At 38.7% G+C, this 27,381-nt stretch overlaps 1 protein-coding gene across 4 annotated transcripts in view; it reads left to right on the forward strand.

Moving 5' to 3' along the window:
• The window catches only part of pard3aa (par-3 family cell polarity regulator alpha, a), a 409,979-nt gene that overhangs the window by 316,904 nt on the left and 65,694 nt on the right, over window positions 1-27,381 (forward strand). For 3 of the 4 annotated variants that reach the window (XM_027149211.2, XM_027149213.2, XM_027149212.2), the window contains one exon: window positions 2,505-2,762. In XM_027149211.2, the coding sequence (XP_027005012.1) occupies window positions 2,505-2,762 (258 nt within the window). Of the gene's footprint in view, window positions 1-2,504; window positions 2,763-8,789; window positions 10,467-27,381 lie in introns of those variants that run through there. The other variant, XM_027149214.2, reaches the window with a different exon arrangement.

Here is a 27,381-nt window from a genome sequence, read left to right on the forward strand (position 1 = left end):
CCTGAGCTCATTTTCTTCCATACAAACATGCAAGTGCACAAGTTATACCCATCCTCAAAGCAATTTTAGTACCTAAAATATCATTTTACAGTAATGATGGATGGCTTTTCCGTGAATATAAAACATGCCCCTGTAGGAGCACTCGCACACGAAAACTTTAATGACAAAAGTAAAGGTACATTTCTTGTGAATACACTGTACCTTTACAGCTCATTTGAGGTACAAACAGGGCCCTTAATGCCTAATTAGTACATTAAATGTATTTTGATTGTATGCTACATTTATTTCCGCAAGTTAAATTCTTGCAGGAGGTAGGTACAAAAATTAGTATGCCTGGAGGCACTGCTTCAAGCCGTGGAAAAAATCTGATATTACTGTATAAAATAAGTCGTGTCTTGACACATCGTATACAATGGTCTATCTAAATGGTTGCATTTTAAAGCTATGGGCTAGGTCAGTGTTGAATTTGAGTGAACTTTGAGGGCAGCAAGAAAGGATATAAACCCAACAACCTGGGTACAATAGTTCCAATCTGTCCATAGAAAAGCAATGACGTTGTTAGAAAAAAAGCAATTTTACCTCGTCTTGTCTATTGGCTGTCTTGGTGTATGACCGCAGGGCCAGGTATGGCCTGGTGCTTTTGCTCATACTGGACATTATCTCACTGAGACGTGCATTGCCATAGCAGATTCTATCTGTCTATTATGTGCAGTCTGCCAGAGGGATGGATTTGCTATTTGCTTTCTGTTAAACCTGCCATAACACAGAGCACGGATGTTCCGGGCAGCAAGGTGACATCAGTTTCTGAGCAGAAGGCAGGTGGGCTGACCTCGATCTCCTCTCACATTTCACCTTGTTCATGTCCTCGATATTAAATCCACAGCCTAAAACCAGCATGTTCCAGAGAGCAGAGTTCTTTTGGGATTTCAATACAAGAGTTTCATTAAGAAAAATGCTTGTTTGTGCGGAGTCGGAAGATTTGGGTGTACAATGGCGTTATTGGTTTTACAAACTCCAGCAGTTTTTCTCATTACCACTAGGCTATTAACTGCACGTGACACGGATATGTACACAGTTCTCACACATTCCTCGCCAGACTTAGATTTGCACAGGCGAGAAAGGGAACAAAATGAAGCTACAGTAAATGGCATTGTAATCGCATTAGGCTGTCACGGAGAGAGAATGTTCATTGTTGGGAAATTAGATTGCGCTTATGAGAAACTGTGGAAACATCTAATTTTTCCTCCCAGGGTAACACAAAGTTGGCCCTAAGATTGCACCACTGAGTTGTCAGTCAGAGCAAAGACGGACAGCTGGCATAGTGCAGAGGTCAGCGGCGACCTGGGGTGCTGGTGAAACAAGGCACTATCAACACTGTGTACTGGGTTGGGGGGGGTGGGTGTGGGAAAATAAAGTGAAGAAATAGACAGTGTTTAAGCTCATTCGGTTCTAATAAGGCAGCCGGATTTGTGTGCCATGGGTAACTCAATAGGGAGTCTACCCTGAATGCACCAGCCCACATTGCAAGCCTATAGCATTTCTATTCCGTGAGATTCCTGTATCCCAACACGGATATGTGCCCAAACATGCTCTCTTGCGTTAATCCAAAATAATAGCCCTAGTTCACCATAGCTCAAATTTGTCCTGAATTAACTGGTTTCTTCACGGATAAAACAAAACCAAGAGAATGCATGTGAGGAAAGTATGAGAAAGGGCAGCTGGAGGAAGATCAGAGAGGCCCCACTTTTCCTGCCATTTGGGAAGACGCCTACAGGATGTACTTCTCCACTTCTCTCAGGAAGATCTCCCACTGGCTGTTTTAGCAGCTCTGTACGACGTCAGCCATAACAGGCCTGCTCTGACTCTGCTCTCTTAGAGGAAGCAGCAGGAGAGGCACTCTGAGGAGAAAGGGCTTAACCTCTGTAGAAAGCTGATTGAAATGTACTCCCACTGGAGATTCTTGAAAGAATTTTGTCTCAAGGTTCCATTGAGCAGGCCGCTGTAATAGGGGTAAGGGTCCAAGGTAAACACAGGAAGGGAGGGTGGTGTCTGAGCAGCCTATTAACCCGGTAGGAGCTCTGAACTCAGGCAAACATCAAATCAGCATGGAGTAACGACAAAAAACATTGATCATATACCAAATGCACTTTATCTTTTATCACTACACTTCATATTTCATGTTTCATAGGGCAGATGTGTTTTAAGATTTACAGTAGTAAGGAAGTTTTGTCGAATCCTCAGTTTAACCTGGCAATTATGTGATCTATATTCTGATGATTTTTTCTCTTTTCAGTTCAGTTTGGAATTAATTGCTGTCCTAACTGTGATGTCCTACTACATCAAATTCACTTAATCAAATAATCAAGTCTTTCATTGGCTGGTTCAAACAAAACTAAAAATCTTACAGCCCACCATAATTGATAATTGTCTATCTGCATGTTATACTTCATCTCTAACTACAGGTCAAGGAATCCATCTATGAGATGTACTGTGTGTGTTTGCAGGATCCAGGCCAAGACTAGGGAGCTGCGGGAGCGACAAGCCAGGGAGAGAGACTACGCCGAGATTCAAGATGTGATCAGGACCTTCAGCTCAGATGAGGAACACCCCTACGCAGGCATCGGCTCGCTCGACTCCTCCATGGACAGCAGCCAGAGCCTGAACCAGGAGCATAGGCCACACAGTCCCAGAGAGCATGGCCTAGAGAGCCTCTATGCCCAAGTCAACAAGCCACGCAATGAAGGACCACTGTCTTCAGAAAGGTAGGGTGCGATTGCTTTGCATTCAGGGATGAAGCTTTTTTGGGGGATTGTACAGTGCTCGTTGTGGAACCATTTGGAAGAGATCATGTGTTTTGGATAGAAAGTAGTGTTGAGAATCTAACACATCACTACCTGTCCAATAAGTTCAAGTTACTTGTTGTGCATTTGAAAATGATCCTGTATAGGCTCATGTGTCCCCCAGCGTGTGAATTAAACCCTTCCTTACCATGGAAAATCAAAAGTCAAATGCAATATTCATGTGTCATGAACATGTATGTCCCAGTGGCAGGTTTTACAGTGATGGAAAATCATCAATAATGCTTAAGGTGCAAAAATGTAATAACCAGAAGCATCCTTTATTACAGCGACGTTAAATCCGTTTCTGTCTGGGTCTTTGAAACAAACAGCCAGTCCCCATGTCATCTGCTGAGGGCAAAGTCATCTATATACTGCCCTGTTAACGACAACACAGATGTCCCACAACCAGCCACCCCCCCCCCCTCCTCCTTGCCCCACGGATTTCTTCTTGGTGCCATAAAATAAATAAAAATGCACTTGCGTTACAGTTATTTCTGTTAAAACTTTAATATTGCACTTCTGCGTGACCTCAGGCTGAAAAGTTATTGTGCTTGTTTTCAGGTTTAAAAAAAAAAAAAAAGAAAACTAACAAATTCTTTATCTTCCTGAAGCTTATTTAGTCCCCAATGAAAATGATCCTGTGTAATTCCTCTTTCCTCCAAAGCTCCCTGAACATTCATTTAAAACATTTAAATGCTGCACTCTCCTGTTGCTTCATTATCTTCTCCATAGCTGTGCACGCCACTGTAAAATGACAGTGTTTTTTTTTTTTCTTTCTTTTCTTCACAGCTCTCTACCGTCTATGTTAAGGCCTTTAGCTTGCTCAAAGATTTTTCATTATGCTGCCTGTAGCATGATAGGACATCTTAGCTTTACTAACTCTCAGCACTCTTGTTTAGTTGGCTGATTGTTACCTCATTGTGTGTAATCAAATTGAGCTAATGATTGACACCTGCCACTTGCTAAGTGACCTTTCGCTATCCACAGTTTGAGATGGCATGCTGCGAGTCTCACCAGTAGCCCCTCCCTCCTCCCACTGCGATGTTGAACTTTCAGCCCAGTTTCTCCCCTGTGGTGTGACCTAGAGTCCATGTGACTCTATGACACTACGCAGCCATTCAATAACCTGCTTAATCTGGGTGTCGATATCTCTGGGGATAGTAGGGAGATGCTTATGGTCGATGGTTAACCCCTGTGGCTGCACACCAGTGACAGACATTTCCTCTCCTAAATGGCTTCAGTTTGGACTGAACTGTCACTTTTCAGTCACAATTTTCCATTTGCTGAAGGTTACAGTAGGAATAAGAGTTTTCTGGAGGTTGTGGAATTGGGGTTTGTGACAGTATTTTGAACATAATATAAGTTATTGTGAACAGTGCAACGTAACCACTTAAGATCATAAATCTGTATTCTAACATAGAATACTATAGAAAATAAAATATCTTTCTTGTCATTGTTTTAAAAACAACAAAATACTAGTCATACAGCATACCTGATATTTTAGAACATCTAGCATAAGGCTGCTCATAGGTTATAGGTATAGTTGCATGCAGCACTTAATAAATAATGAGTACATAATGCCAGGTCTCTAAGCGCATTAGAGACTATAATGTTCTTATAAACAGATATTACATTGTGATTGTCAAACAAACAAGTCGAACAATATGTATACTGTAGAGTAATCTGATAAAATCGATCATCAGCATGTGTATTGATGTCAGACATGCACTATAGTAGAATTAGTAGGACGCATTTTGGTGGTAGAATTCTAACACTGACGAAGAATATGTTTGTTTCTATATTTATATACAAGTCCTAGGATTTGTGTTCGTCTGAAACTCTAGACATTTCTTACTAATACTATGAATGTGAGGCACATGTAATATTTAAAGTCATGATTAAGTGGGAGACATGATCCTCAGATAAGGTAAAATAGAACAAAATGTCTACTATAGTGCATTGTTTCTCCTCTTCTTTCAAGAGGCTGAAAGAAAGTGCAGCCTGTTTTATTTCCAGCACTTTGTTCTGGGTGCATTCTGCCTCGGCTGGCTGGCACACTGCACTGGCTGCTGCTTTGGAGTGTGTGATAAACGGCTGCTTTTGTCTTCACCGCTGAATTCACAATCATCATCTTATTCTCTCTTAATGCCAACAGCGGCCTATTTATAGTAACATGGATAGTACCATCCGTTAAGGGGTATCTCTCTCTCTCTCTCTCTCTCTCTCTCTCTCTCTCTCTCTCTCTCTCTCTCTCTCTCTCTCTCTCTCTCTCATCCCTTCCCAGAAAGATGCATGTGGAGATTGCATCAACTTAGCATTGTTCATAATTAAAACCTCAAACTCCAGTTTCTCAGCAACACCAGTTATGTAAGAAATTGCTTTGCTTCTGTATAATTTACCCATGGACTTGTTTATATGAAGTAATATAATGAGAACAGAGGGCATCTTATCTTTGCAAGGTCTTTAAAAGGGAAAAAAATTAGGACTTTTCTGCTTTGCACATCACTACACAGGAAGGCCCTGTGAGATTTGCTGTAATATTTTAGCATCGTGGCCGTGGAATTAATCGGCTAATTTATTTCTTTATACTGGTCCAAGGCCTGCAATCTGTAGAAATGCTGTAAAACATTTTGTTTGCATTCTGAATGCATTTCAGTTTTTCGCCACCATAGTCAGCCTGGCTTTATCAACGAATCGCGGCAAACAATTTTTTATTTTTTTTTCGCTTTCGCAAATGAAAGCTAGTGGAAATTTTACGGTGTCAGACTCCTGCTATAAAAAGCCTCTAACCACAAGTGAGTGTTGACTTTCTGTAAGGAACTGACACATGTGGCTTTCAAAGAGAGTGAAGTTGATCCGTGTGAATATTCCCAAAGCAGTTTGGGAAAAAAATAATAAACCGGTCTGAAGTGGTTATTCTTGTACATGTTACACAAAAGTAAATGTTTTCCTACCATGCATGTTAGGGGTTCACGACATCATCAAAATATCATATCACAGTTCTCTAAGGCATCTTTATGAGACACGACATGCATCACTGCCAACAATACGGCAGTGCTGTGTACAAAGTCGATTTATTTCCTTTTAAACGAGTTGATTTATTTATATATATATAATATCCTGTTATATCACACAACCATAATGGGCTCAGCATGGTAATGCAGACTTCGAGTTAGAGTCGAGTACAAAAGTCTGTATACCCATTTATTTATTTATTTATTTGAATGTTGAACAGAAAATTGATGTACAGACAAAACCACAAAAAAGTCCTCAAAATAGGAACCAAATCCAGTGTGTCTCTTTTGTCAGCACTATGTTGTTATTCTCATGTTATGTCTCGAAGTGTAGGTGGTGACTATTATGGCTGAGAGAAAATATAAATACTGTCCAGAGGAAGGGAAAAGATGCAAGCCGACAGAGAAGATTTAAAAAAAAAATCTTCCCCAAGGCTCATGCAAACCTTTGACTTAATATCATCAGTATTAATGACTAATTGCACCTACATTTAAATTTGCGCTGTTTGGCAGACGTCCTTATTCCAGATCGGCTTACTGTACATTTATCTCATTTACACAACTGAGCCTTGCTCAAAGGCCCAGCTTCTGTTAGCTTGGTGATCCTGGGATTCGAACTCACATGACATCATGAAACATCTCTGGATGCCAGCACATTAAATGCTTTGTTGATATGTAGACTTTTGCACAGAACTGTATATAATTCGCTGCCTTGAGACTTCAGAATGCTTTGGTTATAAATAACGCTCAATGTTATGCTTTTGATGAGCTGAATCCTGTTAAATATAGTCACCCGATCTCTACTACAGTACGTGTGCTTACTCTAGTGCATTGTACTAGTCAGCGCATTTTAGAGGCAAAGCTCTCAGGATTTTGTGAAGGCACTCCAAGTCAGCATCCTGAGTTTTTTTTTTCCTCGTCTAAATAGACAAATTGTGCTGCTACAAATCCCCACTGTCTGATAGCCACAGTCAAATATGTGCACATCATAGAACCCTTTATATAGTTGTTTATTTGTGATGACCTGCTTGGAATCCCTTCCAGCCTTCCAGCCATTAAGTATATATATATATATATATATATATATATATATATATATATATGCGTGTGTGTGTGTGTGTGTGTGTGTGTGTATGCAATCTTTGAGAATGTAGCAATCTTTCAACAACAAGTCTGAGAAGCTATCAAGCGACTAGCATGTGACCTGGGTGGGGATGGACAACGATAGTTTGTTAGAGAGAAAAATTCAGACAAGATGAGAAAATACACTGGGTCATTTGAGTTCAGATTTTTTTTTTTCCCCCCAACAAGAACGAAAGGCTTTTGAATGAGCCGATCTTACGTTTAAGCCCTCTGGGCCTACGCAGGGTTCAGAGACAATAAGCACATTATTGATCAGCTGGCAATGAAAAGTGATGTGGTTGGTGCCATGATAATTTTTTGGATGTCCATTAAAGTCAAAGCGATGTGTTTTGATGTCATCTAATACCAAATCATGTGATGGGTTAGAGACGGGAAATCCAACCAGCCCATTCTTTTAAAAGCACGTGTACAGCCAGACGTTACTGTGTGCGTGTGTGTGTGTGCGCGTGTGTGTGTTGGTGCATTTTCATTTTTATTTTACTCCCACAGCACAGCCCATGGCTCCAAAATCAATAAAAGGTTCTTTTCACTTTGCCAAAAATGTTTCCAGACCCATTAACCTCAGATTGTGTTGAGGAGGTCCAGCCCCCAGTCTGAGGTCCAGCGTGCAGATTAGTGAAAACACAGAAAACAAGTCTGCTGCAACCAGCCCACAGCTGTACAAACACTGCCAAACTATAAGTGAAATCCTGAGTCAGGTCCATCCGGCTGTGTACGAATCCCAATCAGAAGGTCACTGCAGCAGTAGAACAGAGAGAATCTGGGCTCTGGTGCTCGTAATATCTGTGGGAGCTGCGGTGAAAGCTTGTAAACCCGCTCTCCTTACACACTCTTCAGCTTTACTGCCGCTGCATGGGAGAAGCACACACCACCTCTATACCCCGTGTTTACTACTGCATGTACTGGTCTCTTGCTGAATGTGTGAAGGATGCACTATGTGTTAGAGATCTGATTGGGTTATTCTGCTTATTCCACAGAGATCAGCCAGCAATTACTATGCTTAATTTATTAACATATGAAACTACACACGTGTTAATGGTTTATTGTCCGATGTAATGTTTAGAGAGAAGTTAGTTTTTGTTCTTGTCTACAAACAGCCATGATAAATGGTCAGCTCTCTTTCTTTCTTTCTTTCTTTCTTTCTTTCTTTCTTTCTTTCTTTCTGTCTTTCTCTCTCTCTCTCTCTCTCTCTCTCTCTCCCCCCTCTCTCTCTATCACCCTCTCTCTCTCACCCTGCCCCCCCCTCTTTCTCTCTCCCTCTTTCTCTCCCCCTCTCTCACACAGTCTCTCTCTCTCTCCCTCTTTCTCATCCTCTTTCTCTCTCTCTTTCTCTCTCTCCCTCTTTCTCATCCTCTCTCTCTCTCTCCCTCCATCTTTCTCATCCTCTCTCTCTCTCTCTCTCTCTCTCTCTCTCTCCCTCTTTCTCATCCTCTTTCTCTCTCTCACGATCTCCCTCTTTCTCCTTTCTCTCTCTCTCTATCACCCTCTCTCTCTCACCCTGCCCCTCTCTCCCTCTTTCTCTCCCTTTTTCTCTCCCTCTTCCTCATCCTCTCTCTCTCTCTCTCTCTCTCTCTCTCTCTCTCTCTCTCTCTCTCTCTCTCTCTCTCTCAATAAATCTGAGATGTGGAAATATTGCCTGGCTATAGCATAACAGTCTGCCAGAATATATTCTTTGACTATACTATTAGATTATTTAGCTCCTACAGCTCTGCACTAATAATTTATTTTGCGTTAGCGTGTAATGGTGAATGACCTGTTTTGTTGTTTGTTGTTTTGTTTTTGTTTTTTTTAGACAGGCAATCAACAGGGTAGACCTGAACCTCTACAGGACTCAGGTGCAGCAGAGCAGACTAGAGCATGCTCAGCGTGCACTGAACTGACAGGTGCCATGCTGATTGAGATTTGGGGAGCGTAAAGCAAACCCTCACCACTGTGATACACACCGGCTTGATTGACGGCTGCTCCCATTAGAGCTATATTCTCTAAGCTGCTGCTCTAAGCCGAGAGAGTGAGGGAAAGAAGGAGAAAGAGGGAGATATCTCTCGCTCCAGAGATTTTGGCTGTTGAGAACTGCTAAAAGAAGTTCACCTACAGAGATGCACAGCAAGGTGTTTTTCCCCTCTCTCTGTCTCCCTGCCGCTCAACCGATTTTCCTTCTCTCTCTTCTAAATCCACTTCCATCCGACTTTGCATGGTGCTGAAATTGGATTATAAGCCGCAGGTACCTTTCAGGTCATAGCTTTCATGTGTGTGAAGCTGTTTATGTTGTGGGGTTAGTCGCTGTTAGAGAGAGAGAGAGAGAGAGAGAGGGTGGGGGTGAAGCAGTAATCCCTCAGACACAAACATTCTTTATACATCTGCATTCGTTTCTCCAAGCTGCAGTCAGAGCCAACATGACGAGTTATAATCTCCATTATAACCACCGTCATCGTTTCTTTTGTCAGTGGCATCACTGTTGTCATTCCCGTTGATGTGGTCAAAACGTGTGCCGTGACATCCAGATCAATAACATCACGTCAGAATCATTAAGAGCTATTCAATCCTTCATCTTCTCATCCATCAAATCCTCCTGCAGCTTCCTATCTCTCTAATCCATCCATCCATCCATCTATTCATTCACCCAATCCTTATTTTGAATATTTCCTCGAACATATCACTCACTTAATCAACTACACTTCCATTCATCTAATCCAGTCCAACCTATCCATTGCTTCTCCATATTTTTTATCTAGTACTCCATCATTCCATCTATCCAGTCTCTCCCCATCATCTAATTCACCCACTCCTCTGCCATAGTCTCATATACCCACTACCCACAACTTCCAATTTCTCCAATCCCACACCATCATCCCATTTTACCCAATCTATTCCACCATCCCATTTAACTCAACCTTCTCCATCATACCATCTATACAACATCCCCCATCTCCATAGTACAAACATCTAATCCTCTCCCATCTCTCCACCTGTCCAGTCCTTCATAGTCCTTCCCCATCTCTTTATTGATCTGGTCCACTCTGTCAAATTCCACATGTTTATCATTCCTAAATTCATTTTATTTATTATCAGCATCAGAGCATTTTTGTTCCACATGAGCATTGTTTTTCTCAGTTCTATTTTGCATAACCCTCGGTTTGCACGGATTAGTTTTTCCCCATAAAATTACCACAGGCACATTGCATTATCTCGGTTTGGATTCTTTAATTAGCCCTGAATCAAATCTTAATAGCAGTGGTGATTTTATTATTATTTTCGTCTCAATTCAATTATGCCACTATTAAAAACCGAGTGCATCTGGAGTGTTTTCTCTTAAATAGCATTTTGTTAATAATTTATTGGGAGATAGATGGGCACTTTGAGACGGTTACACACACTTATAGAGTGTGTGTATATGTCTGTTTAATCTCCTCTCTCATCAGAGCCTGGGGAATATGTGAAATTGTATAAGACTGTGTGTGTGTGTGTGTGTGTGTGTATATATATATACGTCTATATATATATATACGTCTATATATATATAATATATATATATATATATAGTCTATATATATATATATATATATATATATATATATATATATATATAGACGTATATATATATATAGACGTATATATATATAGACGTATATATATACGTATATATATATATACACACACACACACACACACACACACAGTCTTATACAATTTCACATATTATATATATGTGAAATATATATATCCCTTATCTACATGCACATAGTCTTAATGCCATTTGTGTAGATTAGGCTAATTATAGTAGATCGCTTCAGGGACAAATTAAGTGTCTGAGAATATTTTACTCTCTCTCTCTCTCTCTCTCTCTCTCTCTCTCTCTCTCTCGCTCTCGCTCTCGCTCTCTCATATTTAGATGTAAGTTAGTACATCTGGGTATATTTTGGGGTCTGAATTTACCTATCTGGTGGTTAGGGCATTTTCTGCCTGCTTTGCACTCTTTCTCCATCCATCTCCTGCCACTCTGGCATACTTGGTTTCTGGGGATGAGCTGGCTTGTTTTGAACATCCTGTTGGTTTGATGCTGGGTGCACTGTATGGCCACACCTTCTGTAGTATCCCGTCTGCAGATTGCGTGCTTTTGTTTTGGAGCACTTACTTGCTGGTTGCAAACCTGTTGAGTTGCTGTTGGGCATGCCATCATAGCTTGAGACATTTTGCTGCCACTTTTAAACAAGCACACGATGTTTGTGAGACGGTTCGAGGCTGCTCGACGCCTCTCGGGCTTGGTGCTCCTACAAGAGCAACCATGTCTTTTTCCTAGTTTTTGGACAAGAATAATAATTCTTTAATTAATAATTGTTATGATTTGCTGGATTGTGTCATTCTGTCATATAATCTGCATTTGTTCATTTCAGTGTTATTGTGCTTGTTTTTATACCTTCTTTTCTGCCTTTTGTTGAAGTATTTTCTTTTAACTGATTTTTTGAGAAATGTGCTACATAAATAAACTTTTAAAACATGTAAATATTTAACATGTAAAATGCTTTCATGGATTTTCTCATATTTTCCGATAAACATGTGAACTAATCCTTTGTGCATTCCAGATTAATTTCGTACTTTTCTGTAAGAACAAAGACCCTGTGCACGTTTGAGTGCTGTCTCTTATCTGGTATGTTATATCCTGATAGTAAGTCGTATCTGCAAGGCAAACGCCAGTGAATTATCTGGTGTGCCTGTTTTCATTTTTTTTTTTGCCCCGCTTTGGAGGAAGCCCTCTGGGATGTGTACAAGGAGATGAAGCGTGAGGCAGGCAATTTATCCTATGCTTGCACCATTACATTCATTTAGAAAAGCAAACAGCCCGAAAGGTGAGGCAATGCTTTAAACACACACACACGTCTGCACACACACTTAAGAACTTAATATGTGCACTTGTACAAACAAATGCTTGTGGACACTTCCATACACGTGCACACACAATCAGCGGTAGGGAAACAGAAGAGGACCTTATTACACACCACACACACGAGAGCGGCTTCTTCGTTGTTCTTTAAATTAGTCTGTGATATTCGCCATAATGAACTTCCTGAAGGGAGATGAAAGGAAGAAAATAAAGAGTTATGTGTTGGTGGAGAATACAGACGCTTGTGTTTCTGACCAGATGAATAGAGGCCAGGCTTTCACTTTTTCTTTCTTGCATCTGTTCTACAGGCTCTAAAGCAATCAGGACTGCAACCTCACTGATCTCTCTGTCACTCTCTCACACACACACACATTTAGTTTCATATTAACACTGCTTGTAAACACACATACATCATGTAACACATTCTGTCAGTATGTATTTGGTCTTTCCTATAGCACAAGGAAGCCATGGCAGAATTATAACTCCATTATGCACAAAGCCTCGTGAAAAGTATGCTGTACATGTACAGTAGAGCTTGTGCTGTCTTTATGGAAGACTATTAAACTGATGTTAATTCAAGAAAATTGCACGTTCTTACCCCCTCCTTATTACCGTCGCTATAGTCGCAAAAACGACCCATCAGAGCAATACCTTTTAGTTTATTTGATTACAGATGACAAGAAAGCGGCGCCTTGATGCGCCAGGGTTTATGGCGTACAGGATATTACCTGAGAGGAGCTTATTAGATATGGGTGGAAAGGCTTTTTCTGGGTCACCACTGGGTATTTCTATTTTTCCTCAGGTACTGTACTTATAAGAGCTACTAGACAGTTTTCAAATGATGGATAACCCAATTCACTAGTGTAATCACAGACTCCCAGCATAACATCCCTCTTTCATCTTGCATCTCACAGAGCTCACATGGCCCCCAAAAACAGGGCTGGGGTAAATGCAATTGAAAAAAAAAAGCAGCTGATGGAGTAGGGCAGGGGCTCCAGCCAATACCGGAATACTTTCCAATCTTTCTCTTTTTTCTGCCCTATGCCCTTCTTCTGTCTGGCATTACATTTCCTGCTTGTCTTGGGGCAGATTAGCTCCTCACTCTTGCTGCATGTTTGGATGTCATGGACACCTGAGGTTTCTCCTCCCTGTTCTGGCAGCAGACCAAAGCTTGACCAAAGAAGGCAGGCTTTGGGCAAAATGTTGGCACTGCTGAAAAAAATCTGTGGATCTCTGTTACACTCTCTCTATTGCGTGGTTAGAATCCTGCAAAACGTTCGATCCGATTTACATTCATTAGGAAAGTGTTATATAATGTAAGAGTTATAATTAAAGCTAAGAAAGACTTACTCATGGTCTCTTTTTAGACATTATGTTTTGTATATACTACAGTATATATTATATTATGTCTCTATTCTTTTTATATATTTGCATTTTCTTACTCTTTGCTGCTGTAACAGTGAAATTTCCCTTCCTCCATTGTTGGAGGAATAAAGGTATATCTTATATTATCTTATCGCTGTTTAATCTGGGGGAGTTTTATTTACATTTGTCCTGACTGCTGCTTTATCTGAAGATTATACAGTAAAATACAGATAAGTTAGAAACTCCGCTTTATGCTGACAGTTAAAGGCTTATAACATGCACTAAGAGGACGTTCACATAATCAGCTGCATTGTTACACTATCAAGCTAACAGACATATATTGCATATGGGTAATATACACTAAAGGGGAAAGGACACGGGATCTTGCTGATTTTTATCTAGGGGAACTTTGAGCTGTGAAGTCCTAAGACTCGGAACTAGTGGGCTATTGAAAATCAAGCAGACGGGACTGAGCTCTCGTAGGTCAGTAGATAAATGGAGGAGCTACTTATTATTAAGCAGAAGTCACACCAGGAAACTCTTATCTTCTGACATGCATTAGGATTTACATTGCAAAAAAAATAAAAAAAAATTTTTCCTCTTATTTACTTTTCTTGTCCGCTAAGGTATTCGTTAATAATTGTGTTGTTGGCACCTCTGCTATGAGCAATGCTTGCAGGTTATAATTGTTTCATAGTGATAATATTAGTTTCACCACTAATCATATTTAAACCCAGCTACACTGTCTATTTGCTTATATTTAATGGCGACGATGATCCAAAATCATGTGAACAACCATCTTTTTTTGTTTGTTTGTTTTGTTTTAAGACTAGCAGTGTTTTGGTGATAGATCCAGACCCTTTTAGTGTTTTAGGTTACATACTGTCAGCTTGACATGGGGTTTAGTCACGGTTCCTCCTAACTTTTCTTTTAAGATAGCTAGCTGTTGTGCTGTACATTATATATGTATATATACAGGTGCGCATCTCTGAAAGCATTGATGATAATAATGCTGTCTCATATTTTGGTAAGTGCACAGAGAGTTTTTTTCTTTTTGTCAGAGGCCTGTTTCAGTCTCTCAGTCTCTCTCTCTCTCTCTCTCTCTCTCTCTCTCTCTCTCTTTCCATTTACATAAACACACACTCACCTCACACTCAGCTGGTGTTGACAAGGTGTGGACAGAGCAGCAGGTAGGACGCTTTCACACACATCACTCTGTCACACCCATCAAATCTGTCACACAGATGGACCTGCTGCTTTTTTTACACAACTGTGTAAATGACTGAAAGGAAATGGCTTGACTCGGGTTGCACAAGTAAAAGGAATCAGAGGCTAGTGATTGATCTTAGCATTTTTAAAAGGCAATTATCAGAGCATGCAGAGCTGGATTCCTGTTCTCAGTCAAATTCAAATCGAATCACTCGCGTCAGCCGGAGTGTTGTGTCTTTTTTCAGTGTGAACCTTATACCATCAGTATGAATTAAGATAAACCCTCAGAACACAAACCTGGTCAGCACTGAACTGCAATGTTTGTGTACTGGAGTTGTAATTAATTTCCCTATTGTCCACTGCTCTGCAACTCCAATCCCTCATCCTTGGAGAGAATCGCATTAGTTTGTTATTTTCAGAGCTCGTATAACTGTGCTTCTTTTTGTCATTTCCCGCTATTGTCACTGCAATCCCTCATCCTGCGAGGAGCAAGCTGCAAATCGGATCACCGGAGCGGCTTTATTGTAATGAACACAAGTAAGGAAGTGAGAAATGAGAAATGTTTCTCAGTGTGTAAAGCAGCACAACCATTTTAGTGGAAAGTTACATAAGATTACAAAAATAGATATGAGAGCTCTGAAGGATAGTACTGGGAGCACAGCAAGTCTGTTTTATGGTCATTTCTTTTGTTATTTTTTTTTTTTTTTTTTTTTTTTTTTTTTTTTTTACACATGTGAAGTATATAAAGGTGCCACAAGGAGAGTTTTCTCATAAACAGACCTCGAGTATGTAAGAGAAGGCAACCTGAACCAGTGTGTACAGTATCTCGTTCTGTTAATACACAAGAAAACAATGTGCGGTAAAGGAACAGGACAACCGAAACCGGTATATTACACACTCATATCTTGCACTATGTTATATAGAAGTCTTACAGGACGACTTTCCACATCCGTAGTGAGGTGTTGAAGTTGTTAAGAGCATCTGGTATGATCAGAAAGTTGGACCAGGTGTCTATACACATCATTTGCTTTTGTTTCTAAAGTAATCTTCAGACAGGATAATATTTCTGAACAGATGTCTGTTATGTAACATAGACAGAGGATGTCTGTGGTAATTATGCTAAATTCACAGGTGATTTCTGCATGAATCACTGAAATGAGAGGCTTCACCATGTAGACATGGTCCCTGGATACTGTGTAGTACTGCATCTTATAAATACAAACTGATTCTTTTGGCCTTTATCGTTAAAGTGCACGTTTTATGTCTTGTAGCTGCTCAGGTTCCACTCGGTCCCTAGGTGGTCACATGACCATAGCATGCATGTACGTTTTACCTGTTGTAGGAGCTTAATAACTTAGCTACATCTTCAGAAGTGTCACTTATCTGATGAGTCCTTTCCAGAAGCTACTAAATAGTATAAATGTACTTATTTGTCTGTAACATTATAAGTCAAACTTCATATTTTAGTAACCTAGTGCCAAAGATATAACACTACACAGGTACTGTTTGATTCATGTCTACTGCTTTGATTAGATGTGACAGCAAATCAGTGGGTGGGGTTTAATGTTGGTAGGGTTGCAAAATTCCAGGAAATTTTTTCAAGGCTGGAAACTTTCCAGGGGAATTAATGGGAATATATGGGAATTAATGGGAATATGTGAAAAAAAAACTGGGAATTAAAAAAAAATGCAGTTGCCTATAACAAGGAACTTGAATGTACTTAAAAAAAATCTTGCAGCATAATTTTGTTTAAAAACAACATGATTTAATGCACTTTAAGTTGAATTTGTGCCCTGTATTCCTCGCACACAGCACACTGCTTACTGGAAGGCCATTGAGGCCAAACCCCCTGCATGTACTTGCATTCTTCCATAACATGCACAGTAACACTTTATTTTAGGGTCATTTAACTAGTTGCATATTAGCATGAATATTAATAGAATATTGGCTATTTATTAGTACTTATTAAGTATTGTTACTCAATGAAGGAATCAATTAAAGTTCTACTTACAATTAAATCAGTCAAAACGTCATTAAAATTTGTATTACCTTGCATGCATGTCTGCTTATGACCAAACAAAATGTTTATTTATGTTTGTATATGATATAGTTTTGATATACATTTCCAAATAATTCCCATAAATTCCTGTAAATTCCCGTAAATTTCCATAAATTCCCGTAAAGTTTTCATTTTAAATATCCCCAAAATTCCCCAGATTAAGTTTCCGTGGAAAGTTTCCGGAAATTTACCTTTGCAACCATAAATGTTGGTGGTGTTTAGAATAACACATTTCTTAGCCCGCAGTACAAACCATTGCTAACCCAAAGCAAAAAAAAAAAAAAAAAAAGACCAGTGGTTGTAATATTATTTTATATATTTGTCAAAACTAGTCAAAAACTTTGTATTGTGGTTGGGTGGAAAATTGTGAGGTCACCGCGTGGATGGGTGGGATATCTTTGCACATTAAGGTGGTTTAAAGTCTTGAATAAATTCTTTATCCCCCAAAAAACGGGACTCACTAGGTTGACTTTTGCTTCTGTACACTAACTGGATGGGAAAAATAAGTAAATAAATATATAATTAAATAAACAAACATCCTGGTCTTCCCACAGTGTATATAGCCTGTAAGGGTGGCGGGATGCAGCAGGCTCCACTGTGGCTGCTGTCAGCTTTAATAACTCCACAGAGACAAAGGAGGTAATCAGCCTGCACACTGCTGTCTGCGATTTCACCAAAAAGCCTAATAAAATCCAAGGGCCTGGGCATCCATTCGGTTTAATGATGCCTGATTGCTAGTAAAATATTGTGTTAGCGTTTTTTTGTGTGCAAGAACTATGGGTCGCTTTTCTATTGACTGTCCCTAATGGTGCTGTGATGTCATACATAGTGGCTCTAAAGGTCTATTGGAGTTTTGTTTTGAGCAGCAGTGACAAAGAGGTTCCTTTAAAACTCTAACTAAATTACCCTAATTTAATTTGCATGCTGATTGTAATCAATGAAAACACATAAATCTCTTCTTTTCCTTGTTGATGGTTTCTGTTCTCCAAGAGTTTTTCTGTTTTTCTCCGGTAAAAGTGCCTAGCACTGTCCACAACAGGTAATTTTGCTATTTCAAATCAGCCATGTTACTTGATATTTATAAGTAGAATTTATTTTTAAAAATGTACACAATACCGCTAAAGACATGTTCAGTGTGTCAGAGCTACAAGACTTGTCTAATAGCTAACAGTTAGTATCTCACGCACACTGCTCTTCTAGATCGTATACGTCTTTGAGGGTTGTGACACTATTGTATTGCATAACTAGAACAGCTGTCCCATGAACCTTATAGCCTGAAGCTGTGCCGGCTGCATCATCACAAACTCACTTCAAAACATACTGTTTGACTCAGTAGTACAATTTTTACATAGACATTTCACAGCATACATCCGTATTAGGTTAGCATGTTTGCCTCACACCTCCAGGGTTGGGGGTTCGATTCTCGCCTCTGCCTTGTGTGTGGAGTTTGCCTGTTCTCCCCGTGCCTCGGGGGTTTCCTCCGGGTACTCCGGTTTCCTCCCCCAGTCCAAAGACATGCATGGTAGGTTGATTGGCATCTCTGGAAACTTGTCCTTAGTGCGTGCGTGTGTGTGTGTGTGTGTGTGTGTGTGTGTGTGTGTGTGTGTGTGTGTGTGTGTGTGTGTGTGTGTGTTTGTGTGTGTGAGTGTGTGAGTGAATGAGAGTGTGTGTGTGCCCTGTGATGGGTTGGCACTACGTCCAGGGTGTATCCTGCCTCGATGCCCGATGGCGCCTGAGATAGGCACAGGCTCCCCATGACCCAAGAAGTTTGGATAAGCGGTAGAAAATGAATGAATGAATGAACATCCGTATTAAGAAAATAAATATAGACTATATGTAAGAACACTGTTATTACCTTTAAACCTATAATTAGTGTGTTATAACCATTTCCAAACACTGGGCCATGCTTCTGGCCTGAAACTACACATGACACAGAGGAAAAAAGCTTCCTGATGGCTGCTGCTGTGTTTTTTATTCATTTTTATCGACATCAGTGTCGAACAGTATGGGAAACTACTGTACTTAAATCTTAAGTCTACAAATCTGTTGGAGATGCAAAACACTACGATGCAAGTGTGTAAAGACTTATTCAGTAATCTCCTGGCACTTCTGTTTTGTTTTTCTGGAGAAAAACCACGAGGAATCTGGAGAACTGTAAGTTCAGGGTTTAATCAGGTAACATGGAGCTCTGAGACTGCAACCGCTACCCAGTGCACCAGCATTCATGATGATTCAATACAAAGCTTTTTTGTTTTTATTAACTATTATTAATCTTATTATTATTATTCCAGTATGGTCAAAAAGGCAACTCACAACTCTTCAGTGTTTGTTGTGGTGCGTGTTGTGGAAAAACTAGACATTTTTCAGACGCACTCCTACATTTATCGATTACTTATCCGTTCTATTATTCCTCAGATAATCTCAGCTCCATGGAAATTGTGTGTCTAATGTAATATATATATATATACACACACACACACACACACACGCACCGAGACATATACACACACACTGAATGTATTTTGACTGCAATTTGACCTTATACACCTCAACTAGTCTAGTAATGACAGTCTTAAAATTCTGCAATGCACAAAATTCATCTTCCATCCCTCATGTGCAATAAAAATGGGTGTGATATTAAAAAGTAATCTGTCTCTAAGGCTTTGGCGCTGAAAAATAATTGCTCTCACTTTCCAGCTTTTCCTCGTTTTCTTTCCCCTTCTGTCTTATATGAGCAGATATTCATAGATGCCTATTCTCCCTGTCACTCTCTCTCTCTCTCTCTCTCTCTCTCTCTCTCTCTCTCTCTCTCTCTCTCTCTCTCTCTCTCTCTCATTCTCTCTCTATTTAACACCCAAGAGGTTAACCATAATAAGGGCACTCAGTAAAATAATAATAAAAATAATGGTCCAGTCATTCTTTTGGAGCATATGGCTTTTTCAGCTGACTGAGCTCTATGGACAAGTACTGCAGGCTTTAGTATTGGTCGGGCCTTTTCATAACACTGGAATAAAGCAAGGGGCTGTGGAAGAAAAGTCTCTCTCTCTCTCTCTCTCTCTCTCTCTCTCTCTCACACACTTTTGTAATGTCGAGTCGAAAGCTGATTAGTCAAACTCATGAGCTCCGGTTTAAAATTCCAGACAGAAATCCCTCACACACACCCAATATCTTAATATTATTCACATAGAAGGAATGACCACTCATGCCATGGTGGCTCTGTGTCTAGGTGATGGATGTACAGAGCTTATGGAGTGAACCTTGTGTTAGGTTACATAGGCAAAATTGAATTATTAGCCATAATGTAGAAACACATCCAAAGGAAGGCTGTAGACTCCTTTAGAGACAATTCATTAGTATGATTTAAACTACTAGTCAAACTACATGAAAAATAATCAAATTAATATGATATAATATTAAAGTACGATTTAAACAACGTAATCAAAAATACAATAGTTCCCCCGATTCACCATGACCCATTTAAAGAAGTGTGTGAACATATAAAAATGTGCAATTACAGAAAGTTTGACTGTGAAAAGAAATGCCTAATGATCTTTAGGACTCATCTTTCATTTCTTACATGCACAATTTCTGAACAATCCGGTAAAGAAATAATGATGATTCATCCTAATGATTCATAGAGGTCATGACTCATGATTTATGATTCTTTTTGTTGGTCTGATTTGATGAAGTGTCTAATAGAGGTATAGAATAAGGGAAATATTAAAAATAATAATAATAATGCTCAGTCACTGTTCATAGTCACTCAGAATATTACACAGACCTAAGGTCACTCCTGCCAAACCCATCGGAGAAGTTGTTCTGATTAAAAACAGTGAGAGAAATGCTCTTATATCAAGAGTGCACACTGCTTTATTTAGTCATGTTTGTGGTTTGTCATAAATCAGGTCTGTGCTGGTTGATACCTGTGATGAAACTTACAGAGACAGAAGAACACTCTTACTCCTCTCAGCCTGCAGTGGCTCATTCACAGCACTAGAGGCAGCAGTATGACTGTGTGGCTGTACCAGGCCTGTTATTGCAGATGGTGAGGATGAAGGTACACAGCAGAATTAAAGCGGTAGGATTGTGTGTATAAGAGCTAAGTGTTTGTGTGGATCCATAGCTTCTCACCTCTTACGAATCTGCTGTGCTTTACTGCACAGTTTTAAATGCTAAGGTGTGTGTGTCCATAAATATGCTCTTTACCTGTCCATCAGTACACCTGGAAAAAACAACTAAGAGCTGAACTCTTATTTCTCTCTCTCTCTCTCTCTCTCTCTCTCTCTCTCTCTCTCTCTCTCTCTCTCTCTCTCCTTGTAATTATAAAGGGAAAAAAACACACAGACACATTTGTCAATCATTTTGTCAGTTATATGATGTTAGTTAGACGTCTGGTTAGATATTCTCATTTCACAAAGAAAGTATATGCAGGATGTGATATGCAGGACAAAATATGCAGGACACTCTTTTATATATATATATATATATATATATATATATATATATATATATATATATATATATATATATATATATATATATATTATACTAAGAGTACATATGCATATATGTACTCTTGTTTTTCTGTTTGTTTTTGTTATGCATCTATCCATCAACCTGTCAGGCATTTTTTCTTATTATTTTTTCTTATATCCCAACTTTAGAGTTTGGGGTCTGCTGGGGCTCGAACCCTGATCCCCCAATCAACAACTTAGAGCCTTAACCTTTCTTTCTTTTGTTCTTTCTTTCATTCTTTCTTTCTTTGAGCTGTATTTTTTTTTTGCTGTTTAGTTTAATTTCATACTCTGTGTGCCATTATGTCATCTATCTGAAACCTATTAAAGTGAAATGGCAATCCTACAGAAGTAGATTTCCATAGAATGAGATTTTTGTCATCCAAATAAAAAAAACCCACACATTAGTCTGCAAAATATTGCATTGTGTTGTGTGATGGATGAGCAAATCTGTATGAATCTAAGCCTGAATAATGGCTTTTTAATGGCACATTGTGCCATATATTAGATCCTATCATATAGACAAGACTTCCTGATCTGTACGAAGGAATGCTTTTGTCATTTTTCCTGTGTCTGGACCACCTCTTTTCACTACCGACTGCTGTGCTTTACAACCTGAAGAGGAAAAAAAAGCTCAGGACAAACAACCTCGATAAACTAATCTGACATGTGGGTTATGATGCAGACACGCACAAAAGAAATGAAAAAAGGAGAAAACTAAAAACAAGGTTATGACTGGAATGAGGGAGTGTGTAGGAGCACGTCATGAATAAAGCAGTGCAGTATGGTAATGTAGCTGCTATTTATACGTTTCATTTGTGATCGCGATGCTACACAGCAGATCGAGTGCGGAATTCTCAGTGAGAATGTTGGGGAGACGAGGCGGCTCCTCTCGGGCTCGCCGAAAGTAGGTCAGAAAGAAGAAGGGAGGGAGAAAGAGTGAGACCGTACTCATAGATGATTATAGAACTGTGATCAGGAATAGATCAATGACGACGTTGAGAGCAGAGACCCAGGTGAGATGCAGCACAAGCCCTTTTGATCATCATGCGAGCTCCTGCAGAGTGTATGTGTGGGCCTCAGACGCCATTTTGGGAGTAGGAGGGAAGTTTCTGGATCTGAGTCTCCTTTTTGAATCCGAAGCTCATTTCTCAATCTGTTTACTGGGTGTGGGTGAAAGTTTTGAGAGTTTGTTTATGGTGCCTGAAGGCACTTTATTTAATATTCCTCTAGTAGATTTTTTTCATTTACTGACATTGCTCATTCAGAGTAGCAGTGTTTAGAATGCAATAAAAAGTTTATTTTAGATCATAGAGAATGTTCTATTTCGTAATAAATTAATTATACAAACATGTAGTATGAAAAAAATAGCACAGAGCATCATTCGGTCTACCGTTTAAAAATATGCTGAAAATATTTCTACACAGTGCTCAGATTCAGAAGAGATGACTTCAAATTCTAATTTTATTTGTCAAATACACAATCGTACATGGTACGACGTAGCGGAATGATTTTATACGACTGTGATTGATTTAAAAAAAAAAAAAGACAATAGCAGAGAAAAGAACAAAATAAAGGCGTAAAAATAAGGCAGTAAAATAAGGTATTAGGAAGAAGTATTTCAACAGTTGATGGTTAATGAATTTGTTACCACTATGAGTGGTGTTGAACCTGCAGTGTTTGAATTTGCCTTTCAGATTTTAAATTTATGTAATAAAAAATGTATTTTAAATTTTAATGTTCATAATGGGAGTTTAACAAAGATTAGCTGTGGTGATTTTAATTGCATACATAAATAGAAACTTAATACATAGCACTTCAGCTAACACAAACAGCAGGCAAAGTTTTATTTGCTATATAAGTTTATTGTGTGCCTGTGGTCATTACACTGAGGTAAATACTATGAAATCTGTGACAGAAAGAAGTATATAACTAAGTAACTTATGATTAGCTCAGTAGCTAGCACAAATAAGCATGATGAAATAAATAAGTCTATGGTTAACACACTAGCACAGATATCAGGCAAGGGCTGGCATGTTGTGCAAGTTTGTTTGTCTGTGCTTATTTAATTGAGCTATTGTGAAAACTAGTATGATGATACAAATTAGATTATAACAGACAGACAGACAGATAGATAGTGAAGAAGTAAACTTATGGTTAGCTCACTAGCTTGCACAAATAAAGATGTTGTTAAAGTTCATTCTGTGTCAGTTTATTTAATTATTTCAATTTGAATCTCCACAGCAGCCGTTTCTATACTATTTACCTCAGTGTAATGACAACAAAGTCTACGATTAACACATTAGCTAACACAGATGGCATATAAGGGTTAAAAAGAACTACATGTTTCTCTCTGGTTATTGTACTGAGGTAACGTGAAGAGTACTGTGGTGATTCAGCGATGGATGCATAGATGGATATATAGATATGTAGATAGATTGTGAAGTAAACTTATAGTTAGCTCACTAGCTAGCACAAATAATATGATGGTAAACTTTATTGTGTGTTTGCGGTCATTCCACTGTGGTAATTCTACGAAATGTGTTCTGTCGTGCTTCATATATAAATAAATATGTAATATATAATAAAATAAATAAATGAAATATATAAACAGACAATCCCATGATTAGCACAATAGCTAGCCATGATAGCCTGCAAGGTGACAGCTTTATAATAGCGCAAAGTCTACACGGCTGTACAGGTTTACTGTAGATTAGCTGTAAACATGACACTGTGGTAAATATGTCAGGTTTTTAATGTGTGAATAAATCTGTTGGGTAACTCGGGTAAATATGGATTGTCTACAGCGTGCTGATTCTTATTTAATATTAGCCAATTAAAAAGCAAGCTTTAATATAAGGTGCATTATAAAAAGCTCATTGTATATAAAACCTCACCTTAAGCATGATAGAGAGAAAGAGAGAGAGAACGAGCGCGAACGAGCGAGCTTGGCCTCATCTGGAGCTTGATTACTAGTTCAGAAATCAGTTACGCTCAGTAGACCTTACGAATCACTGCTAATTAGCCTGGAGGTGTCTCTCTCCTGTCCCCCTCTGTCTCTGCACGCTTGTCAGATGCACATTTAGACAAGTCCCCTTGTGTTAGGCTAATACGATTAGAACAAATGTTCATACTGCTAGCCGTACAAACTCGCTCAGAGCCATAGTAGATTACGGTAAGTAAGGAAATAAATAAATAACATAACAGCTTTAGCTGTTTATATTTCTGTGTATAGTTATTGTTCAAATGTTGATTATAATTATTATTTTGTATATTTTCTTTTATTGATTTATATATCAATCTATTATAGACTGTTGATAGGACTTGACAATATGATGTCAATATTTGTTCTGTACATTTTTTTTCTGAGTATTGTAGATATTGTAAGATTTCTGTGTATATTGAGACCCTTTGTGACAATGGATTTTAAAAAAGGATACGGTGAGAAGAATAGTTTGTTTTGTAGTAGTCGATTAATCTCACACTGACATAAATTCGTCAAAGTTTTATTAAGCAATCATTATTAATTTATTCTAAGGAAATTAAAAATAACTCAAGGAAAATCTATTTTTAAATAAAAACTCAAAAGTACCAAAAGTTTTTTTTTTGATATTACAAAAAGAAAATTTTATACCTTGTTATAATACATGCCATTTCTGTTATATTTTCTATCAAATTTAACATTCATCCTTGTTTTTGAGCCATTTACTCAATATTTTGGTGTAAATACGATCTGAGCATTAAACTATGCTGTGATATAAGATGTTTGTGTCACACAGCCACTGGGATTAAACTAAAGAAAAGTTAAAAATCAGCTGAATTAATTCTCAGATCAAATAAACTCAGCTTCATTAGCTTAGTCATTAGTGCACATATGCCACATAATGAGTCGTGTCCGTCTCTCTTTCTGTGTAAACCATAACGTCAGCATTAAAGTAAGTGAGGAATAGATGTACTGCTTTGTGTCATGTCAGGAGTTGGTGTGTAGTTTGTATTCTCTGAGTTAGTGCCCCAAACCACTCTTATTTACTCTCCACAGTCCGTGCCCTGCCTTATCACACTACCTGTCAGTCAGGGAACTCTGCTTATTGCTGTCCCATGGCCTTTACTGGTGAGGGTTAATAGTGTTGAGCATGAAGCATGCAGCTAATATATGATGTGACAAGCAGACTAAACACTGTTAGTTTCACCTTCAACACACGCACACACTTAAAAACACTGATAAGTAGTTTGCACTAATCATATTTTACTGCTGCTGAGGCTCAGGGAAAAGAAAAGCCATTATAAATATTTGTGTGAAGTGATGTTTCTAATGGCTTGGATTATGAGCATCTCTTCTAAGAAAATAATCCATGACAGTGGTATGATTGTGGCTCGATGTGGAGCAAAGTTAGCTTCATTATAGTCACATAGCCAGGATTGTAGACTGACAGCAGAGACTGTGGACTCAATAGCACCTTTTATTGGTCAAGCACCGCCCAAGAGGTCATCTGACTGACATGTAAAGCAACCACTCACAGATTGTTTGTTTCCACGTCATGTTTAAATGGTGTGATATCGAAAATCCAGCTTTTAGCTGATCCTCATAGGCGGGCACACAAACAAAATGGCTTCTTTCTTCCATGAGGAAGACCAATAAAAACCTGACACACACGTCTCCATTTTTGTTTGCCGGACTCGTCTAACGTTCAGCCAATAGTTTGTGAGGCTGGACTTCTGAGCCTGAGATTGCAGACACTACTTTAGAGTTGATTGTATTACAATTACAGCACATCCTGAAGTGTTTTATCCTTCTTATACCACAGCAGTTTGCCACGGATTACATTTATCTTGAAATGAAAAAACATCATCCTTTTTATCAGTTTAATGTTGTCGAACATCCATGAAGGCAAGAAGTCAGTTCCAGTTTCACTCACATTATAGTAGCTATAAACAATAGTTTCTTTCCTAGTCTTTATTAATAAATTAAATTAAGTCTTAGTTTGCATATTTTAAGAAGAAACAGTTCTTGAATGTAGAGCATGAGAGAGCATGAATGTATTTTTATTTAAATACAGAACCACTATAAGAGCTGTTGATATCAATCACCACCTTCTGACCAATCAGATTTAAGCATGTGACGGTGACGTGATGTAACATTTTAATACAACTTTTTTTTTTTTGGTATTTATGAACTTGGGAAAATATCAGCAGGGAACGTTATTGATAAAGTGATACTGCAGGATTGTGTTTGAGAGATTATTATTAGTTTGGGCACCTTTCTCTAGGTGATGAGGATCTCCAGGACACTAAGTAAAGCCTTTGGGACAATATGACCAACATGAAGGCTTTGATGAAGGCTGGGGCTAAGGGTCACTGAGTGTATGATAGACTCTTGAGTGTGAGACAGTAGACAGTGTTTCAGCAGCCGTGTGACAGAATGAAGAGGGAGGAGTGTGTGTGTGTGTGCGTGTGTGTGTGTGTGTGCCTGCCTCTGGGGCAATGGCTCAGAATAACAGAAAGCACTTTACAATTATGGAAATGAACACAAACAAATTATAAACATTATCTGTAAATGTGTAATGAAAGCAATTCAGATGATCTCTCTGGCATAATGTAGTAAACAGCAAAGCACAATAAAGTGCGCTGTGGATCTTTGTTGTATCGTTCAGATGAGAATGAAAGAGAAAAATAAAGTGCCTATACACTGAAAAAAAAATACTCAGAAAGATAATACAAGTATTATGAGTTTGGAAAATTGCTTTAATCCACACAGTGTGTGTGAAATAATCGTTCTGTCTTTCTTTCTCACTCGATTTCAGTCAAACACCGAGACGTCTAGTAATCACGCTTTTAAAATGTTTACCGTGATGCTGAATGCTAGGAGATTCATCATTCATAACCATGACGGTGAAATATTTTAAGGAGAATAATGACCAAAAAATTGTTTACTCTTAAGACCAATTGATCTGAGGTTCTAAAATTTGGAATCTCGAAACAAACCAAGCTGTTGGTCTACAAAATTATAATTAGCTTCTTGTGCTTGATGTGATTGGTTATGTCTACCGGTGAAGACAAATACAAATACATCTCCTTGTAATTACACACACACACACATGTAATGTTCCTCTATTTGTATGTAAAGGCAGAAGCTTGCAGCAGACACAGGAAGCAAACTGGTGTCTTTATGATTGGTGTTTATACTTGGCCCAAACTCCTGCCATTAAAGTCATTCATTTACAATTCAGAAGTAATATATCGTCGCTGTCGGGCCGAAACCTCGTATCTCCCAAACCATTATTTTTCAGGAAATAAAAAAACGCGTTTTTTTTTTTTTGAGATATTAAACATTGTATCGTTAAAGTTGTTATTATACCTT

This window comes from Tachysurus fulvidraco, chromosome 3 (assembly GCF_022655615.1).
Source record: "Tachysurus fulvidraco isolate hzauxx_2018 chromosome 3, HZAU_PFXX_2.0, whole genome shotgun sequence".
Classification (NCBI taxonomy): domain Eukaryota; kingdom Metazoa; phylum Chordata; class Actinopteri; order Siluriformes; family Bagridae; genus Tachysurus; species Tachysurus fulvidraco.